Genomic DNA, 22504 nt, shown 5'->3' with positions numbered 1-22504 from the left:
ACAGCAATGTTGAAATGGATTGAATGGGTACAGGGTCCAGTTTCAGCTACTTGTTTCAGACTTCACACAATCTCAACATAAAGCCAATCACTCTCCAATTGAACATATCGTCTTACTTATTGATTTAATTGCCCCAATTAGTGAGGTCAACTGAGGTGTATTTATAAAATCCATGGTCTCAAAAGCACGTCACAAACAACAGCACAGACACAAGCCTTCTTAAATGTAGTGAATCAGCCTCCATTCAGACTGTGGATGATGCTTTGTTATAACAAGATACAATTAGAACAACATTGTTTCATTTGCATGAGGCTATTGAATTAATTTGGGTTTTGGTTTGGAGGCAAAGAAAAGTGCACTTTATTGTGAAAAGCCTGGATTAGGTGAGTTTTACAAACAGATCCAGATTTTAACCGTTCAACAAATAAAACTTCAGCCTCGTTAAAATATGTATCATGACTCTAACACCAAGATAACATGACATCCAGATTCACATTCACAATGAAGACAGAGATGTTAAACAAGACGGATGGGGTTCTCCACCACAGAGCAGAATATATTAAACACTCTGAGAAACTCATTTTAAAAAGAGAGAACATGTGGCAGCACCTTATTAAATCAAAAGGTGAGAATCAGATTCAGGTCCAGATGTGTCACTCCTTGCTGCTCTGATAACTCAGCTCGGTGCAGAGCTCTCTGTGTGATCATAACAGCTTGGATGTTGGCCCAGTGAGAGAAATGTGGACCTAAAATCCAGAAAATTAATTGGCAACAATTTCGGGATTTAGTTTTATAATTAGAAAATGCACTTGTTCTGGCATCTAAGAATACATTTGTATATATTTTGTTATGCATTTTCTTTTCAGTTGCCTGTGACAGCAGAGTGAATATCTAAGTTTGGATAATTTGTTGGATAAAACAATGTATTTAATTGTATCAAAAATTAAGACGTTTTTAACAGTTAAATAAATAATCAAAATGTTAATTTTCAGATTAATCGGAGTGGTAATGAAAAACTGGTTTAGGTAAGGAAGAGACATGCATGATGTATTAAGTATTAAATAGGTTTAAAATTAAGTAGTTTGCTTACAGTGAAGAATTTAGAAGAATCTACTATCTAAAATGCAATAAGTCCATCATAAGTCACATTGTGATCGCTGCTAAAAGTGTTCTGAACAGAAATGAAAGACTAAAAGGTTGTCTGGCAAGTACATTGTGACACTTAGCTGAAAATTAGCCTGACAGAAACCATTCTCACCTGGTTTATAAAAGTAAATTTAGAAAAAGAATCCTCATTTACTCAAGTAATCACAGTATAATAATTTTGCTTCATGCTGGACGTTTAGCATGAATACAGTTACCTGATTTCTTAGACCCCGATCCTGCTCCAGGGCTCAAGCACTCATGTGCACCAGCACACAGTCCGGGCTAAATGTACATTGATTTGCTATCAAACTGGGTGTGGTTAGTGTTAGATCAGATCAACTGGAGCGACGATGCATCTTTCTCTTTCAGCCACCTGCTCCAAAGTCTAACTACTCATTAGGGTCACTCTGGAGGATCCAGATTAGGTTGTGGTTAAAATAAAATAAAAACATTTTGAACCTCTAACATCCTAAATCATACGTTCTTGTAGGCTCTGGTTTTTGCACAAGGTTTATTTTTGGTGTAGGAGTCGGGTATTCCCACTGGCAATAACATAAACCAACACCTATGCCTTTTTTTTTCACGTAGAGGACAAGTCTCAGCCAGTGTCTTGTCATCCTCACTAAAATGGAGCCCTTTCCAATCATGTCCTGTCCCGACTTCCCACCCTCCTCTGCCTCCCCTGGTGCTTTCATCTTCTGTCTGCATCCGCTTTGGTCACAGCTCTCAGCAATGCTCACGACCACATCCACACAAATTCCTCACTTCCTCTGGAAGGGAGAACCGCAAACGGTAACACAAACCATAACTCAGAGCTGCAATCGCTGCTCCAATTTCACCTGAGGACGTCATGGGTTTGCATAGAGAGCAGAAATTTCCTTCCCTCTCTCGTCCGCTCACCTCGCATGTCCCCCTTTTCCTGCCTCTCCCCATTTGCTCACACCATAAACTCCCTCAATCTTTCGGCTATTCCGTCTTTATGTGTGTACATACGTGTACAGTACGAGTGTGTGTGTTTGTCACAGAGCTTCCCTGATGACCTTGTACTCTGCGGCAGGGGGGTGATTAAGGATCAGGGCCAAAGACCATTTCCTTTTCCATGGGAAGATGAATGACCCTGTTTGAAAGTGGCTGCCTATGGCCTCAGGGCAATTAGAGTTTGCTGTGAGCCAGCAACCCTCAGTGCTCTCTGTGCAAAGGCAGGTCCTTGAGAAAAAGAGAAATACTGGCACACAACCCATTCTGCTGAAACCAACACGCGGTGATGGTGAACAAATTGAATGCATTTTTTTTTTTTTTTTCCCCTTTTCCAGCTGTTTTCCTTCTCACTCTCCACACCCACTTCTCCCGCCCTTTTCTAATTTCTCCATAAACCTGAGAAGGACAAAAAGTGCTGACTACAGCAGGCCACTAAGAAAGGCCCACCGAGGGTGCTCATTTGAAATATCAATATTTGATCTTGGAAATCATTTAGCGTGTGGCTTAGGCCCTACAAGTTGATTCTGGTGCTCATTTCATTGTAAATTACCCACTTTATTGAAGGGGAAGGTTAACAGCCTCTTTGCACTGCTCATGTTTGCTTTAAACACTGTCATTACCATTGGAAATTAAACATTGTGATCAAATGTTTTATTAGACTCACCTCTGTGTGTTTTATTTTTAACATGAGCTCCCTGCCACCAACCCCCACCCCTATATTTTCTTTTTCTGATGAAGCTACTTATCTTTCACAGAGCTCGGAGCATGAGTGAAAAGAGTTGTGGCAGAGTATTGATAGGGATATGGCCGAGCGCCATTGATTCCCCTTGTAATACAAGCCTCTCCCTTGTCGGCCTGTCAAAGCCCAGATCAGACATGATAACACGCACATCAGACAGCTTTCAATAGAAATCTGAAGCTTCCGCCATTGGAGATGACTATCTTATTTTGGTACGAGGGCCCGTCGGAGTGGAGGAGTGGGAACTAGTTAGATAGCGAGAGAGAGGAAATGGGAGTGGGAGTCGATCTGACCTCTGATATCTGTCGTTTCCTCAACCTGACAAATAGTCTCCCACACGTATCCCTGTTTGAACATGTAAGAACATTTCCAAGGTGACCAAGGAGCGCCTTGGGGAGGAAGAGTTTGCTTTGAATTGTGTTTTTTTGATTTGCCCTTACTCGCACGTCGTCACTTTGATCTCTGAACATACAGTCACGTTGGATATCCATAGCAACCGAGTGCCAGGATGAGGCGCTTGAGGAAAATTGATTTGTTAAGGGTTTATTGCCATCAGTTTGAGAAAAAGCAGCTTTAGGCATTGGGCACTCTGACGTTATAAATAAACCAAATTGGGTTTGATAGCAGGGCTTTAATGTGGATCTATAGTGCCGTGTCTCTTCCCTTATTCTCAACAGGCGTCAGTGTTTCCTTCACCCTCAGGGCACAGAAACATGTGAAGGTCATTTGTTATGATAAGACCGTGGTGTGTTCAGACCAACCTCCCGTGCCCTCCCCGATGATTTGACTCACTGTACTGTACTTAAGCATGTGATTCCCCCCTCGCCTCTGGAAGACGCAGCACTGTTGGTGCTCATATTTCATGTCATGTTTTTAACCCGGGGGTCCATGTCTGTGTTTTAGCCTTTACTCACTGACCCAGGGGAAAAGTAGACAGTGGTCGAGTACATTATGTCTTTTCTTTTCGCCTGCCAAGCACAAGCTGTTGCTTTGATGTGACCGATCAAATCACTGTCAGGCTCGGCTGAATATTCAGCCGCAGCCAGAGCCGTCAGTGTAGCAGCTGCTCCTGTTATCAACCATGTATTTGAAGAGGGCTACTCCGAGTTGAAACATTCACTGTTTCATCTGTATGATCTTTAGACGATGGCCATCAGCACACAATTACATTACGATCCTCTTTAATAATTGTTGTTACTAAGATTATTAGTACTCGAATTGCAGTAGAACACATACTTTCCCTTTTTTGAAACCACATTTATATTTACTAGATCCAGATTTTTCTTTGGATCTGGACCAAATTGCAAAGATAAATATCAGTCCTCTAATCATCCATCCATTCAGTCATTATTTATACCACTAATCCTCTTTAAGGGGCCCATAGGGAGCTACAACCAATTCCAGTTGACATTGGGCAAGAGGCAGGGTACATGACAGGTAGCTAGTGTATCACAGGGCTCTCTTAAATATGCCTGAATTATTCCCGATATCGAAGAGAGTGAAAAAAACATTTGTCGTCCAGATCCACACCACAGTTAATGGGTTCTTTCATGACCCATAACCCACCCTTCTGCCAAGTTTCATGCTGATCCGTCCAGTACTTTTTATCTAATCTTGCTTATCAAATCGAGGCCATGTAAAAATAATTATAAATGTCTGGATTTTTTGTTCTACTTCCTGGTTGAGTCAGGTGGACTGTGCTGTGGTTCGGCTGTTCTGAATAGTGGATTCCATTTGGCTGTGGAAGTTATCTGTCTAAATGCGGGTGTGTTTATCTGCTTGATGCAGCAGAGTGTGGCAGCCTGTGCTGCTGCTGATAAACTGATAAACAGTGTTTCCTTACTGAGTTGTAGTGAAGGGAGGATGACACAAAGACTTTCCTACTGAAAAACTGTAATTTTGTGAGATAAACACTTGATTTGTCTCAGTCCGACTTGGCTAAGGAACAGAGGTGGCAAAGGTCCACACATTCTTTACTCAAGCAGAAGTACAGATACATGTGTTAAAACACGACTCAAGTAAAAGTATAAGTACTGACTGAACTTCTTTACTCAAGTAAAACTACATGTACTGAAAAGTACACAAACTATAAGTCTAAAATAGAAATACACACTTAATTCAGCTCTCACATTTATTGGCAAAGCTTTCATTCCACGCTGCTGCATCAGCAAAATAAAAAATCTCCTGTGGACAGGTGAAATAGTTTTTAAATGAAACAAATATTGTTTCTGCTGTGTCCAGTTTATTGTTAATCAGTCCTGCAGCTTCTTCTCTCTGAGGTCAGGACCGAGCAGTGATGTAGCATTCATTCACGTGTTGAGATAATTGCAGCTTTGCCTGTGAACACTCTCTGTGTCGCTGCTGGCTGATTCCCAGTCGTCAGCACACAATCCCCTGATTAATACAAGAGAGCAGAAGCTTTGTCGAGACAGAGGCAGCCGGGCATCTTCAGACGTTTTTCTCTGTGCTGACGCCATCAGTGGCGGCACAGAAATAAAGCTGTGTGTTTTTGAAACTTGTCTCTCAAGGAAGCTGTCTATCCTTATCGATCGCCAGTGTGATCCTTTCAGTTGAAGCGGTCAGAAGTAAATGCTGTTTTAATGAAGCTTTGCTATTGATCTGGTCGTGCTGTTTGTTTGTGGAGATAGGAATTTGAGCATCTCTTGAACGCAGGGTAATCAGGATAATCGGGCATGATGCACATAGCCTGTGAGTTTTAATGGAATGAAATCATTCTGTATGATGCACATTCCTCACACACAGAAAGTGGAAAATGCATGACCACATATCAAAAGTTCTGAAACACACATACACAACAAACTGGCCTGTAAATCCCACCACCCAGACTCTTAAAATGATGGGATGGGAATGTTTGTTGAGAATAATTACACTAAAGAAGAAATCACTTTGCTGCCAAAATATATCCCACTCTATGTTATGGAGATTTAGACAGAGAATTGGATTTCCCCAGCTGTGAAATCAGTTTTTGTAGTCCCGCTGGCCAACCGCATCATTATGCTATACCCCGCTGCAGGCTCCCATCACTGCACAAATGCAGCCTATGCCTTTTCCGCTCCATGAGCTCCCTTTGCATTTACAACATCTAGCCTCATGCCATATGTTATTATCGACGTCTCTGGTCGACTGAGAGAAGACTGTGAGCCGTGCGTGTCACTTCATTGCTTCTGCATTAGCCCGAATGCGGAAAAATGGCACCCTAAGCCCCCTTGTGAGAAGCACTTCAGTCTAAAGCATTGCGAGGGCGCAGAGATGCATCATGTGTTTATGAAAATGAATCAGGCGTGTGTCTTGTGAATCTACAAATGTCAAACATCACACTTCAAAAAGCTCACTTCAATTTCTCTGAGTGGAATCAAAGTTGCTTGAGATGAGAGTGGGTCTCTTACTGTCTGTAGATGATTGTCAATGAAATGATAAAGTGAATATATTGAAAGGATGGTCCTCTTACCATTGAAATGCAACCGTTACAATACCCGAGCTGAGGCTGTCAGTATTCCCATTTAATGTGGATAGACTCCAAGATGAAATGTTCGATGACTCTTGTTGCAAGAGCTCTGCAGTGCCGCGCACGGCTGTGGCCTTGGTGCACATACAATTCAAGAGAGCGCAGAGATGATAAACATTTCAGGCTCATCTCATGGCAGAAATGCCAGGTTGTTTGATTAGTTTCTATGGCCTAGTTACAGTAATGTCAATCCTCGTACAACTATTAAAGCAATTTTTCAGATGGGAAAATTTGGAGTTCTGCAAGGTCTTATTGGGTACATGAAAAGAAAATCATGTAATTAAGTAATTTGAAAACTTGGAATTTGTGTGTTCAGACTTTAGGGTCATGGATTGTCTAAAATGGAATATAATATTCTTAATTATGTTTGTATTAGTGTGTAATCAAATGTATCTATTGTGTTTCCATTACCTTTGAATGATCCTGTCTCACAAGCACTCGTCAGAGGCTTCAACCGAAAAGCTTCCCATTCACTTTGAATGGGGTGACGTCATGCATTGCTGAACTGCATCGTGGTTCTGTTGCATTGCATAACTTTTCATTCAGCAACGGTAGCACCAGCCAATTGGGCCAAAAATGCAGACGTTAGCCAATCCAATTACGAAAGAGACAGCAGGTGAACCTAATGTGGGTTCATCTGGTCGTGGATTGTATTTCCTGTGAACTTGTATGAACACCAGCTACGTTGTGAGTCCCAAGCATGAAACTGTGATTGTCGTTGTTGTGACGATTGGCTGGCACCAAGCGTCGGACACATCCACGATACTGTGCTAATGCAACACATATGTGTGAGTTAAGTGTAATGAAGTGAGTCCACTTCCACGGTGGCCGCCACGTTGCACTGCCACGTTTCTACTCCCTTTATAATCAATATAATAGCAGGTGCATTCATTTACAGCTCTAGATTCACACATGGAAATACGATGGGTGTTGTAGTAGAATTATCTGAGCTCATTTGATGAGGCTGTGTAGCTTAGTGACAACTACCCCAATAAAAGTTCTCATAATCGCAAATTGCTGCAGTGCTGCTGCAAGCATCTGAAAATTTAGTAAGACTGACAGTCTGGTGATGAAAAGTGTTTTCTCCTCTTACACGGCACCGCAAAGGGAATACGTGTAAAAAAAAAAGAAGCTAATTTTAAGTGTCTGATTCGACATGAGCAAAATTTCCTCCATGAAATAAACACAACTCATTACAGCATTTCATGGTTTATTGAAGGGATTTTATTTTCTTTTTATGCATAAAAAATAAATGAAATTGCAAATTCATCACAGTGCCCCTTAGATGATAGAACAAGACGCCGTCTGATATCTCTCTCTCTTCACACTTGGTGTAACCTCGTGTTGTTGCAGCCTTAATGTCAAGAAAAGAAACCGGGCTACGCAGATAATCAGAGACATACACATGTAGATCAGTGTGTGAGGCTTCGTGAAGCCGCCGCAGTGACAACATTTCCTTTGTGTCGAGATGAAGTCGGCATCAGCTGCAGAGAAAGGCGGTGTTTGGTCCTGGGTTATGGCACGATGGTGTCACGATGGAATTGCTGGAACAGACGTGTGGCTTTGGGCTTCTCATTTCTCTCTTTCTCTCTGTTTCCCTGCCTCCCACATTTGCCGCTATCATAGTAACAAGCAATAACCCTCTTTCAGCAATAACCAAGACTTTTACGCCCGTAATGTGGCTTCAATAAATAATGTCATTTTCACCAAGGGGCTGTATTTTACAGCAATTTAGTTCACAGCCTCCCCTCCTGCTCTGGTTTTGCCTCCTCATGCTGAAGTACAGTACATAATGTGGTGCATTACAGACACCAGCAACATCACACATCAACACATCAGATGATCTGATGCAGAATGTAGCACAGCTTATGCATAGTCATAGGATGCATTAAGAGGATGCTTTGGAAAATCAACTTTCACTGTGACGATTCGTAGAAATGAACATCAGCAAGCCCATGTGTGTTTCTGTGTGTGTGTGTGTGTGTGTGTGTGCAAGCAGTATTGGTGGACAGCTTTCTCTGGGCCCTGTTGAGAACAGCACCACAAGCATGGGGGCGCGTTTCATTAGTCTGTCAAACTCAATGATATTTAGAGCCCCACACCCTCGGCCAGGACTGGAAAACTCAATCAGCACTCTGATTTCATAACCCTGCTTGGTGACAGGGCTTATTTTATCGCCCCGCTGATTCATTCTAATAAACGCCGGCTGCCCGGCGCACCCCTGCTGAAATACAACCTCCCCCCACCTTCTGTCCTCCATGGGTCGACCCGAAAAAAGGGGGGAAGGGGGAGGTGGGCCGGATAAATCAGAACAGTGGGAACTGGAGGGTGCAGATAATCCATCGCTGGTTCGGCTGTAGCTAGCAAGTCTGCCACCCCATCCCACCCTCCCTCTGCACCCTTTAGCACAAATCAGAAGCCGGGACGGTGTTGATCTGCGAGGGCTTGGTGGGGCCATTGATTGTGGACGACGGAGGAGGAGACGGGCGATAAATAATCGGAGGCAGAGTGCGGAGGGTGAAGGAAAACAATTATCTGTGGAGGTGGAAAGCACATAAAGTGAAGAATGATAAACACTGTGAAATATGATTGACTCCAAGTGATATATGGAAGCCGAAGGACAGGCGGAGAGGTCTGTGTGTGGAGAGATATCCTTGACTGGAATGGCTGTGTGCAAGTTGAGGACTGACTATACTGCCCAGGACCTAACCCAATTTTCCTGTGTGTGTGTGTGTGTGTGTGTGTGTGTGTATGTGTGGATGTGTATGTGTGGATGTGTCTCTTTCTCCGCAGACGACAGATGACATTGTTTCGTCAGCGGAGTGCTCCAGCGATGACGAGGACCTGGAGGAGTGTGACTCCGGACATGCAGGTGGGATGGGTGTGTTGTGCTTGCTCTGAACCTGGTCTATTTCTCCTTATCTTTCTTTGATTTGCTACCGAGGAGAGTCTCCTCTTAGCATCATGTCCCATGGGAGCTTCAAGTGTAACTTCAAAAAAAAAAGCCCACAAGTAATGAGTAATATTCACTAGTGCAAAGGGTTCTCACTGTAAATCTAAAGCTTAAAGGACTCTTTAAGAATTGAGTGTCTATATGCTCAGCATGCCCTCTACCCGAAGTCACAACTTTAGCTGTAAATAAGTAAATGCATACATCTAATCGTCAGCCACTGTAAAAGCTTCAAACACCTTTCATCTGTAAATCAAGTTACACTTAGCTATGGGGCCACTGGTTGCAGACATGACGCAGCATTGATACTAATTTTGTTCTCTCAGCATTCGGTCGAGAGCAAAACTTTCCTCAACAAAGTACGAAATTAGTATCAATCCGCATGTCGCCCGAACTGATGCTTCAAAATGTATCTGCTCTGTACATGGTTGATTTCCTCTTGCTGTGCGTGTGTGTGCGTCTCTCTTGACAGAGGATACATTTTGAGATTCTTTCGAGAACAAAGATGCTTTCAGCATAGATACTGTGATATGTAGCAGACTAACTGCAACAGAGCCTCTTCCTCCCTTCTTCTTCTTCTCTTGTTTGTACCTCTGTTTCCTTCGTCGGAGGCTTGCCTTACCTGAAACATTCTAATAGAGAACAGATATCCTCGAATTTCTGTGCGCATCGTCTCTCTTCCCTCCTCCCTCTACACACACACACACATACACAGACACACACATCACTTTGGATTTAAATCAAAGTGATAGGACATCCACTCAGTGGAGTTTGAAAATAAAAACAGAGCTGTAAATTAAGCCGCAGATTTAAAACGAGTGGATGTTTTGAGGCAACTTGGGTTTGGACGACTTGCGAACAAGCATCTGTCAATCACCCCTCTACCCTGGAGGAGTTGGCATGGATCCTAATGGAGGGAACCAGGAGCGTGTGCTCCGCTGACACTGGCTCAGTATGTGAGAAGCGTCTCCCCTAAGGCGCTCTGGAAATCATTAACAGCTCAGGCTATTTGATTGCTCCACTGTCCTTCAAAATGCCATCACAGCAGACTAATTGACGCTGTGTTAATCTGGCTAAATATGGCTCCGCGCTGGACCAAACTAATAAGAAGTAAGAACAATGCGTTGCTCTTTCACTTTGGTACGTGTGCTCAGGGAACATAACAGATAATCAAGCGCTTATTTATTTATCTCAGAAATGAGGTCTTTCCGTGTAATTGAGATACTCTGCTCGTAATTTTACAATTTTCCTACAATCTGTGAAAGGAACTCATTTACCTTGAGTCCTTAGCATACTGTTATAGCATTTGTTTCTTTGAAATCATGACCACACAGTCAGGCCCTCGTGCTTATGGCTTTTTGATGTGAGGAGAAACCCATTTTCTCGGCGGCCTTGTGCTGTATTTAGGTGCTTTATCTAGTAAACACGAGTTGCTTCTTTAAGTCAGAGATTATTGAAATTAAATGGACAAATTTCTTACAGCTCATGTGTTTTGTTTTTACGTGTCCCGACTGTTGAAAGCTCAAACCCAAGTGTTCTCAAAAGTAAAGGTGTAATGCAAAAAGTTTTTTTACTGAGAGAACATGGTACCCTCCCCTCATATAGTGGCAACATATGTAGTCATACACACTCATACATACTGTACATTTCACCATGTTGACACAGAAATTCATATCCTCATTCCTTGCCCCGCTTCCACTTGTATGAACAGTTGCATGACATGGTGTTGATTTCATTTCTGTTGCATTTTGTTTGTTTTTTTTCTCCTGTGATGCACATGTGAACATCTCTCTTCTGTATCGATTTGGACCCAGCTGCTGGGTCACTTACGATTTGAGCTTTTTATTTTATTTTGCTTTACGTTTTGGGGCTGGGGAGGGTTGAGGGGTTTAGTGGGGGTGATTTTATTTTCCAGTTTTGTTGTGGTTGTTTTTTGTTTCGTTTTTTTCTTTGGCGTCCTCCTCATCATCCGTCGTCCATCCTCCAAGCAAGGATAGAGCCGCTCCTCCCGTTTTTTGCCTCATCTTGTGCCGCATGAACTTTTGGTGGTTGGAAAATTCAAAGTTCTCCTCCTCATCTAAGTTTGTGTTTATTTTTATTATTTCGTGCCTTATGGCTTCTAAAGAAACATCCTCCCCCCATTTTCGATACAACATAGGGAAATGAACGGCAACAAAATCTTTTCTTGCCATCACCCTTTTTTTGGCCTTGTGCAGGCAACCCCATTCTGTCTCAAGAAAGTTGTGTGTGAAAGAATGACTCCCTGTCTCCCCCTCCCAAGCGTTAATCCCCTCCCCTCCTCCCTCCATCCTGACTCACCCACCTTCTTTCTTTTAGCCTTTCTGCATATACATGTCTGTTTGAATGCAGATGGCATAAAAAGACTTTTATTGCCACAAAGTATATCTGTTTTTCTATTCTATCTGTTGCTCCAAGTAGAAGGCATTTGTGGCATGCACACTGTACTGGACTGTACCGTAGCTATAGACTATAAGTGTCCTCTCCCCCCACCCCCCTGCTTCTGCATGGATATGATTGGCATCCATTTTGTGTGCTGCATCTTCTCCACCCATAAGTGTCAGGCTAACCCCCAGCTGGCTTCTACTACATGTCTGTGTGTGTACGGGGCTACTGCGGCGGGCCTGCACCGCCGCAGTAGCCGCGCAGCAGCTCCTCTTCTCTCAGAGGCGTCTTGTGTTTGTGCTCGTGCCTGCTGTCTCTGTCTGTGCTCCGTCTGCGTCTGCCTGTCTTGTCCGCTGTGCGTGGTCGTCTCGTGTTTGTGTTGTCTGTATGTTTAATAACACTGTTAAACCTTACCTTTTCCCTTTATCCCATGTGAGTTCCACAAGAGAGCAAATAAACAGCATGCAGTGACTCATTGTTCAAGCCCCTGAATAAGAACAAACTATACACCAAATTGCACCAGCTTCTAAAAACTACAACCTGGAAGGGAGTGATGAAACATTAGAGATTTAGAGAGAACGGCAAATACCAAGTCGATTTCTGATTTAATTTAATGGTGATTAACAGTGATGCAGCTTGTCATTACCATGTAATCAGAGACATTTTGCGATTGATTTGTAATTATGTTGCTGTAATTGATGCAAATGATTTTGATAAATCCACAAGTACAAATGAGACTGTTTGATTTGTACATACAGCTTCTACGAATTACTAAAATCCCCATAAGACATCAACATTAGTTAGACCAAATGAAAATAATTAGCTTCAAGTTCATTTCAAGCACGCGTACAAACGTAAAATAGGACAAACCAACGTTTAAAATGCACAGATGCAGAGTGATAGAGCTTTGTCACAGCAGACATGTTGACCTGTTGGCAAAGAAAAGCACAGAAGTTATTAATAACATTATTGATGACTTTGTCCCACTTACTATTGTGGTGCCAGTAAATTGTGTCAGAGAGGCACTCGCACAATCCCTAAGATTTAAAACACATAAATGGAATGGAGCCATAACTGTTATTACTCACACTTGGAAAGGTTTATTGCAGTGGCTCCATTATAAACTGCACAGTATCAGGTTGAAAGATGAGTGAAGGTTGAAGTCATCGATAAAGGGAATAAACGCTGACTGTTGGGACACAGTACTTTTTGCCATTTGATAAAAAACGTCAGACATCTTCCTGTATTGCCACTGAGCATAAACACACAGGTGGGATGTTTCAGTGGGTTTGAACAAACAACAAACACTGTCATTGTTGTAGAGGAAACAAACCAAACAGGGTAACTGTTGCACTTGTCATGGTCATAGATTGTAGCATGATTGCATATAGAAAAAAAAAAAAGTCCTTACCTGAACATCCTTTGGTGACGTGGAACACATCTGAAACATATTTACAGTTGTCTTGTCATCTTATTGGCCTTGGTGGATACAGAGGAGAGTCAGAAGCTCAAATAATCTTAGGCGAGGAGCAGGGATGTGATATTGTTGAACTTCTTCATTGCTGTATAGAAGAAGAGCCACGTGTAGGGTGGAGAATCAAGTTTTGGAATGGATCACTGATCCTTGTGGCATCAGCGATGGCTTCCGTCAAGCCCCATTGGGCCAGCTGTCAGTTCAGCAAAGGCCTCAGATCAGTTTAAAGGTTATTCAGCTGACACATGTCCGCTGGATGCAGAGGTGCAGCCTAATGGCTGTACAGCAAATCGACCAGCTGACAGGGGCAAGTCGCCACGCCTGCCGGAGATGCCAATTTCATGCGCCAGACTGCCCCCAGCCACATGATGACGGATTAAGAGCTATATGCAGTGTGCTGTGGCTTCAGGACACCCCGGAAGAGGGCTCTTTTTCCAGCCAGAGGTGGTTTATGTGTCCTTACAGGAAAGACCTCTTTGCTCCCTGGAGTTGAAAATGGGACGGGATGCTACTGTCCATCAGTGAGAAATTCTCCTCTGTTGGCAGTTGTGTGCACAGGCAAGATAAGATAATTTAAGTGCCAGGTAAAGTGCTCAGCTTTTTAAGGTGCATGTTTCTAGAATGCTCAGCCTTTGCGGAGTGCACCAATATAATCCCTGGCATGTCCCTTTAACTGTGTCCACAGTGAGAATCTGCGTGCTGCTGGCTCTCTAGTAATCAGCTCCCTACCTGTAGTGGGTAGAGGTGAATGAATCTGCTACAGCAGGTCTCCTGGCACAATGCAAGCTGCTACAATAGGATTTCAGGGCCTCAAACCACTGACTCACCCACAATTTGCAACGTTGAAATCTCATTGACTCAGTTCATCCACGGTTGGTGCTGGTGCACAGGCTTTCCGCTTTTGTGGTGTAGCGCCGTCAAATCCCTGACACACCGTCGGGATTCATCTCCATTCGGAAGCCTCAGCAAACGCTGGATGGACATGGGGATCAGGCCAGGAAAGGGAAGAGAGAGAAAAGACAGAGGGAGAGGAGGATAAGTGAAGAGAAAGTGCTGTTCTGAGACTTCTGCATTTGTAGCCTCTAAGTTGCTGAGGTAGTCGCCCAATCAGCCATTTAGTAGTAACTGTATTTTCTTCAATTCCTCTTTAAAAGCCAACATGGACATGAAGCAGATAATATCTTTCTTACATCATGGGATGAAAAGAGTATTGGCTGTAAAATTCAGTTTCTTTCATACTCTCATCTTTCTAGATGAGTTTCTTATTGAAGCAAAGACTAGAAGGCACAAAAAGCACTCTTGCCTAAAAAAGAGGGTGTAGCTGGCTGTGGGTCTAGCAGAGTGTAGGATTATTTGCCATGGAGGCAGAGGCTTAGAATAAAATCCCTTTCCATCTTGACAGTGTTGGAAAAACAAATGCAATCTGGTTAAGCAAACCCATTAGAAACCGCAGTGTTTGTCTGCTTCAGAAATGCAGGAAGATGTGCAATGCTTGTGCAAGAGCTTACGTAGGATTAAAGTGTTTACCAAAACATCAAGGTCCTCTGCACTGACTTTAATGGAGACCCTTAACTGCAGTGGTTTCCCTCACATCCAAGTGTTTTGTTGATACAGCGCAAAGCTAACAGTCGCCGAAAGCTGTTAGCCGAGAATGGAGTGAAAGGTTGCAAACAAGGCCGAGACAACAAGGGCAGAGTTGGATAAATAAAGCCTCGGCGAAATCGCTTATGCTGTGCTGCCTTTGTGCATTAAACAAGGCAAAGAGTTCTGTAGTTGGAATGTTATCACAGCCGTGCAACACCAGCATTAGATGTTAGTCATAGCGAAGATGAAACACCACGTTCTTACAGTGAAAAGCCACTCTGTTATCGCGTCAGACATTACTCTGTTCTCTGGAGCATGGTTGGACAGTCGGGAAGATTCACATTAAAGACGCCAGTTGATAATACACAGCCTGACACATGCCATATTTCCAATAAAGCTTGACTCAGGGGCCAATTTTAAGCTAAATGAAAGAGTTTTTTTCTGTAAACCAGCCTGCAGAGGAGGAACCAAACACCTGACGTCTGAAGACAAATGTGCCTTTCACTTCTCCTTAAACTCACCAGAGGCACAGATAAAAACCCGCCCCCCTGTGCCCTCTTGTGGAACTCGCTCCCAGCACAGTGTTTACCTGCCAAACAAAGGCTGTTGGTTATGCACAGAACACAAAGCATCTAAACATTTCATAAAAAAGTGGCTCATTAATTATCACTTTACTCCCCCTCTTGATTAAGTAGCAAATGTGGTGCGGCTAAATACCATTTAATATTGGTTATACATCACCCATGGTGCACCTTCTCCCCCTGTTAACTGCTGATGAATGGTTTCCTTGCCTGAGATAATATCCCACAGCCCTTTGATGGCAGTGACCTTACACTGATCTTTGACCCCCTCTAAAGCCCCCCCCCCCCGACCCCTGGCTTGCTGTATTGTTATTGTATATTACTCTCCCTAAATGCAACTTACTTAAGCATGCATTACCCAACTTCTTATAGTGAAACTAAAATCCAAAATAAGACCTTGTCTGATATACCTCTCTCTCTCTGACGTACATCCAGATTGCACGCCCTGTCCCGTGTTTTAAAAATACTAACAAGAGAAATGTATTGAAGTAACTAATAATAAGCAGTTTATTATTAGTTAAGTGAAGGTGGTGACACTTTGCCTTTAAACTGTCCCCCTCTCTTTGTCTGCCTCAGTGTGTGCTTTCTGGTTGTTCATCTTTGATAGTGTGAGAAATTTAATGCCTTTCTTTCTTGCTTGCTAGTCTGTTTATATTTTTTTTGTCTTGTTTGTACATATATGTTAATACACATATATGTCTAATTCTATGTTTCTTTTCTGAAAATGTTCAAATTTTAATCTGCTAATTTGCTAAGAATCACTATTTTTCTAATGTTTTGATGATTTATTTTTCCCTAATCAGAATAAGGCTTCCTCTTTTCTCTATGAATGAATTTCTCTTATTAATAACGACAGAAGGTTTTGGAGATTGGGTTTCAAAACGACGCAGCAGCATTGGAAGGTTCAAATTCATGTCCTCATAGAGAAAAAAGAGAAGCTACCTTCAAAGTGGAAAAACTGTTTGTATGCTGCTCTCTAATATTCTCCTGTTATTGAATAGCTCTACCTCTGATTGAATTTGGATTTAATCAATGAATAAGTCGATTAATTTTTGTGCATGGCAAAGAAGTTGCAGCTTAGGGTCTGTAAAACTGTCATTGTTGAGAGTGCTGTTCTCTTTTGTAGATGGGCATGTATATGCTCATTGTTTGTATATCCCCATCCCTTCCTTACAGCCAAAAGCTCTAATGCCGCTCGACCGCTTCGTGCCGCCTTTACATGGACATGGCAACTGATGTACACGTTCACCCCCATCTATGTCATTTCCTTCCTAGTATGTTCATAGGTCCCACCCCGTTTCACACTCCCTGCTCCTGAACCCTTTACGTAGAGATTCTAAGATATGTACAGTCATCCGTTTGTTCATTACCGATGAACATGTTAAAGTCGACAGAGATAAAAGAAAAAAGAAAAAAAAGTAATCTGATCAGGCTGTAGATATTTATGGAGAGAATTATCTATCAAAGCAAGAATTATAGAGATACAGTTTTCTTTTTTATATAAAGCTAAATGATTATCAAAAGAACAAAAAAGAGATATCCTGAACAGAATGGTGAAGATTATTTTTCATGTCATGATGTGTGGATGTATGTGTTGTTGCCTCCCTGTACCATCCTGTCTCAAAAGAGAAATATATACTACTTAATCAGAAACTGTTAAAAACGAAACTAACCTAACTTGTCCAAAGGCATTCTTACACAACTTTCTTTTGTAAATTTTTTTTTCTTCCTGCCAAAATCATGCGGGCAATTTGTTGATGTAAGTTGACAAAACTGATGGTATGCTTTCTTCCTTTGAAAACTGTTTTTTTTTCTTTTTGTAGGCTTTTATGATTTTCCGAGCTGACTTTGATTTTACCTGTTTTTTCTACTTACTTATTACTAATCCCTTTCTGGATAGCTCTATCTGTGGCTTTACTTTGTGAATGTTTTTACGATGTTTGCTCTAACTCTGAACCTTTGCAATGCCTTAATTATGATTTTCGGTTTCCTTCGTTTTCTGTTGTGTTCTTTTTGTCTTTACTGTTCCAAAAGGTTTGCATCTCTTTATAGTGCCCTGTTTGTGAGCCTTTGCGATGTACAAACAAGCCACTTTGGCAAGAGGAGACGCAGCTTCAGTCGACATCTGAATGTTTCAACAGTTTTAGCCAGAGCTGGTATCAAGTGTTCCAATATGGATTTGTCATTAATGGTTAATTGTAGACATACTTTAGGTTCCTTAGACTCTCTGATGAATAATCTTGTATTATAACATCTGACAAATGAGATTCTACCATCAAATAAATCCGCAAACATTCAGGTGTCACTGAACTGCCTGGTGACTTTGTGCCATTGTGGTAACTGTAGGGGTCAAAAGGCACGAGGCTAGGGCAAGTTGGGGAGCCGACTGGTTAGTGGTGACTTTTTAATGGTGGAGTTTTAGATCAGCGAGGGGCCCTCGGTTAGATTAATGATTTATTCACACCAAACGCAAAGCGAGTGTTTCGTGCAAGATGTTTACATGCAAACTCAATGGACATTTGTGAATAGACACAAATGGCCGCAAAGTTCATGTCGCTTGCCCTGCTTCACTCGCTAGAGAGTTATAGAATGAAACTCAGGAAACGAGCCCTGGCAATGATCCAAGCAAGCAGGCAAATTGAAATGGCCACTGTTCAGCCTCAGGTAGCGCTGGAAATGACAGACATCCAAGCACAGCTCCTAGGAAATGTGGTCCCAAACATGTCGGCACTGGCTTGTCCTGCGTTTCCACAACAGGTACAACGCAAGTACTGCAGGTCAACACAAATGATCCTGCAGCCAAACTCTGGTGAATAATGCAATGTGAAAACTCGCTTTGCATTCGGTGTGAGCATTAAAGTACCAGTCTTCTTTTTTTTTGGGACTGTGGAGCAGCTCCAGTCCATAAACATCACCTCTTCTGTGTTAGTTTACTATAATTTCTCAGCTTTATGATGCAGGAGCTGTCGGTGTTTGTTCGCTGATGTAGGTCAGTGGGGTTAAAAAGCGCCTCTCTGAGCAGCTTTATGAAAACACCTTACAAACACTTTCTCATTTCAGACTTAGTTAACTTCCTTTCAGGCCCACTGGCTTGCACTCGAGTAGCAAACAAATGCTAATGCCCTCTGCTTCTGTTTGTCCACAGAGCACATCTTTTGGTGCTCTAAGTGTTTGAATGGACTGAAAAGGGGATTTACACTTAAAGATACATGAAACGAGCCTTAAAATAATTTAAGCAGCCGTTAGCAGATAGAACTAAATATTAAACTTTGTGACATATACACAGAGCAACGCTCAATCTACATGCAGCTCATAGAAAATATATAAGTTGTTGAAAGTTCAGTGTTAATGTAGCTCTGTTAGGTGAGCAGATGTAGGCTATGTGTGAGGAGTCAGTTTATTGTGGCTCACCCTTGTGCATCCCTCAAAGCCTTTTGATGCAATGTATTCTTTATTTATGGCTGTTGTTTTCTTTCAGTTTGGGTCTTGTTTGGTTCTGAGTTTCTTTGTTTTTGCACTGGTACAATATTTTCTGTTCTTTCTTTCTTTGTTTATCTTCAGTTTTGTTTTCTTCCCTATGTTGAGCTTTGCTTTTTACGTTCTTCAGTTACCGTTTCTTTTGGTGTTTGCTTCTTGCTTTGCCGAGCAAAGACTTTCCACCTCCTGACTTATGTTTGTTTCTCTGTTCTCACTTTCCAGGAGGGGAGCTAGTCATCCCCGTGCTAGTCGAGGACCCCATAGACATCCCTTCTGTATCCACCCGTTCTCCCTTCATCCCCCTCCCCCCAACCCTCCGCCCCGTCCTCACCATTATTGAGACCACCAAAGAATCCTTGGCCATGGCCACTGAGGCGGGGGTACCTTGCTTGTCGGACCGAGGCAGCGATGATTGTGATGATGGTGATGATGATGATGATGATGATGATGATGATGGAATGGTGATTTCGGGGTTTGGCTCTGGCGAAGCTTTCGACTCTAGCCTGCCCCCGACTGACGATGAAGATTTTTACACCACCTTCTCCCTGGTAACAGATAAGATCTTGACCACATCGGCCTATGAAGGTGGCTACAAAGCCCTCGCGCCCAAGTGGGAGGCCAAGGACTTGAGGCCTAGCAAAGCCTCTGAGGCAGGTAGGACTATACCCACCTCGCCTCTACCCGACCTCCGGGGCACACCACCGGCGGCAGTCCCCTCGGACACGCCACCCAAGCTGCCCGCTGGGAAAATGAACAACCGCGAGGTAAAACCCCCACAGCCGGACATAGTCCTGCTGCCCCTGCCCACCTCCTTTGATGGGGATGGCACCAAGCCACGGGGTCCCTTCATCACCTCGCCCATGCTGCGCACAGTGCCCGCAGCCTTGCCCACAGTGCCCGGCGTGGTGCGGCGGGTGCCCCCGGGGGCCTCTGAGGTGATCCGAGAATCCAGCAGTACCACGGGCATGGTGGTGGGCATTGTCTCAGCCGCTGCCCTCTGCATCCTCATCCTCCTCTACGCCATGTACAAGTACAGGAACAGGGACGAGGGTTCCTACCAGGTGGACGAGACGCGCAACTACATCAGCAACTCGGCACAAACCAATGGCGCTGTGGTGAAGGATAAAGCACCCAGCGGCAGTGCCAAAGGCAGCGCCAGTAGCAAGAGACCGAAAGACAAGGACAAGGAATATTATGTATAGAAATCAAATCATTTCCCAACACATAAAAGTACAAACTGTTTGGAACAAAGTTATAAACATTTTGACAGTACCATATTGGCAACTGTGATTTAAAAAGGATCAAATCTCCTGAGAACTCAAGACTTGCTGAGTCACTGAGACATTTACTAAAGAACTTTGGCTTCTGGAAGCACACTTACTATTGTAAGCATTATGGAGAGACAATGCAGTACAACTTCACTGGGATTCAACACAAACCTTTCAAGGAGTCCCTGCTGCAGACATTTGGCAGTGTGAATAAGTATCACTCTTTAACATCCACACGACCCCAGGTGACTGTCAAAGAGGTGTGTGACCCTTGGAGATCTGACAACCTTGTCCATTGTAACCCTGTAAAATACGATCACTGTCATTTCAGCCATTCTGAGCATGCATGTGAGGTGTATGTGACGTGGTGCTGGCATCTGTGTAAGTGAGGGACCTCAAGAAACAATGATTGTCGGGAAAGTTGGAAGTCAAAACGTGATTTCACATTACAAATGGTTTCATTAAATGTAGCTGTCATGGATGCGATATGAGGTAAAGTATATGTACTTAAAGCTGTCTTTTTTTCTTTTTATTTCTTTGGTTTGTTTTTTATTTATTTGTTTAGTAATTTATTTAGCTATTGAGTTTAGGTCTGTATTGTTTTGAAGGATGACGTGCAGTCAGGGTTGACTAGGCAATGCTCAGTGACTGCTCAGCAGGATGTGATACAGTCATGTATCTCAATATTTTCCTCTCCCTCCCTCACGTCTCGGCTAAGGATTGGACTGCTGTGCATGGCATCCAAATACTAGATGGTGTTCAAGCGTGCAAAAGTGGAACCGCCAGGCAAATTGCACATTGTTACTTCTCTGAATTTTGAATCTCTGATAGCATTCTCCCTTTGCTTTCATTTTATTTGTTTGGGTCCAGTTTTCTGACAAAATTCGTTCTCATAATTTGTCTGGCCGAGATTTAATTTTTACAATCTTACAAAAGAGAAACGTCCAGGCTAAAGACTCCAGTGTGAACAAGCGTGATTCTATGTGTTGTCACAGACGACTGTGTCAAAAAACAGCAAATATGTTTACATATTTTATTACATCATAGCCGTTGTGCTTTGCAGGTCAATATTGTACAGAAAATTCAAGATTCTGTTCAGTTTTTTTAAAAACCCACTTCTTGTACAGACAGACCATTTGATTTTTCTGCTGTAGCAACATGACAAAAAAGGATTTTTATTCTTTCACCAGGAACACCTGGGGATAAAAAAAATGATGTGCACAGCAACATTTGTTTAGGCCAGAGCAAATGTTGTTAGATTAGAAGTCTAGTCTCTGGATGGTGTTTCTCTTCAGTCGCATGAATATTTGACCAACAGAAAACACCTCCCTCAGATCTTGTATTAGGGACTCCTCTTATTCTCCAGTTACTTTCATCATGTTATTTCTTTTTTTATTGGAAATTTAAAAACATCAGAACAAGAAAATAAAGACAGATTATGATGGATTTGGATCTGTTGCTAGCACCTTACTGACTTAACAGGTGTTTATGTTTGTTTCTATTCTTCCTTTTTTTAAACTGTGTCAATGTTCTCGTCTGCTCAACTTGTCTTTTTGCATTAATTTTTTTTTTCTGATATTACGTAGCTTAATTTTATGTCTCATTTTTATGACCCTCTGGCAATATGTTGTTTTTTGTTCTTTTCAAATTTCATTATTTTTTGCTGAAGTTAATTGTTCTCATTTATCTTCAAGCAAAATCAGTCAGTGTTCACTTTGAGTTTTTGTGTTGGTACTTGACATTTTGACCAGTTATTTATTATTGTCTTATGCTCCTTTGACTCCAAACGATTCCCCGAAATAAAAAAAAATGTTGTTCCCAAAAAACGTTTTGGATGTTGGAGTGCGGCTGGCTGTCACTAATCTATTGTCGTGGTGTGTGATCAGGTGGTGAAGCTGCGAGGAGATGGAGGTAGATACCATCTATACTGAAGGTTATTCACCGAAACCAAAATTTTTCATCCATTCGCGATCACTTCAGTGATTTCCTTTTAAACCAAAAAGTGGTATCATTTCTATTCAAATGAAGTCCGGAGCTGAGTAGCTCAACGCTATCATTTAACTATAGATGATTATGCAAATTCATTCACTGATCGTTGATGCAACAAGAGAGAAAAGAAACGAGGGGAGAAAACGGTTATCGGGGGGGTCCAGAGTCTTCACCACGGCGGCGGAATAGATTTAGGTTTCTTTAGAGCCAGGTCTTTGTGAGAGTGCTCAGTTAAATGAGATTCTCCTCAACCATATGTGTGGGTTATGAGCTCCTCAATGGCAGCAGCACCTGCTTTCCAAGCTCATTTTTACATTGTCCATATTTCGTGCAAATGGGCCTTCACAGAGCTGGTCATTAACTTGCAATAGCCCATTGATGTAAGATAT

At 42.5% G+C, this 22504-nt stretch overlaps 2 protein-coding genes across 31 annotated transcripts in view; one reads left to right on the top strand and one right to left on the bottom strand.

Moving 5' to 3' along the window:
* nrxn3b (neurexin 3b) overlaps positions 1-21952 on the top strand; it is a 269160-nt gene extending 247208 nt beyond the window's left edge. For 14 of the 17 annotated variants that reach the window (XM_069514505.1, XM_069514504.1, XM_069514497.1 and 11 more), the window contains 2 exons: positions 9183-9261; positions 19081-21952. In XM_069514505.1, coding sequence (XP_069370606.1) covers positions 9183-9261; positions 19081-20060 — 1059 coding nt within the window. In that variant the 3' untranslated portion in view covers positions 20061-21952. Of the gene's footprint in view, positions 1-9182; positions 9262-16557; positions 17141-19080 lie in introns of all 17 variants that reach the window. The other 3 variants (XR_011239244.1, XR_011239243.1, XM_069514506.1) reach the window with 2 other exon arrangements.
* The window catches only part of LOC109632577 (centrosomal protein of 128 kDa), a 62663-nt gene continuing 52494 nt past the window's right edge, over positions 12336-22504 (bottom strand). For 6 of the 14 annotated variants that reach the window (XR_011239258.1, XR_011239245.1, XR_011239247.1 and 3 more), the window contains 2 exons: positions 20298-20429; positions 12336-14188 (listed from right to left, as the gene is read on the bottom strand). The gene's annotated coding sequence lies outside the window, so the exon portion shown is untranslated. The remainder of the gene's footprint in view (positions 14189-20297; positions 20430-22504) is intronic. The other 8 variants (XR_011239255.1, XR_011239253.1, XR_011239254.1 and 5 more) reach the window with 8 other exon arrangements.

The sequence above is a fragment of the Paralichthys olivaceus genome, chromosome 19 (assembly GCF_024713975.1).
Source record: "Paralichthys olivaceus isolate ysfri-2021 chromosome 19, ASM2471397v2, whole genome shotgun sequence".
Taxonomy (NCBI): Eukaryota; Metazoa; Chordata; class Actinopteri; order Pleuronectiformes; family Paralichthyidae; genus Paralichthys; species Paralichthys olivaceus.
This window is presented reverse-complemented; position numbering and strand designations above follow the sequence as displayed.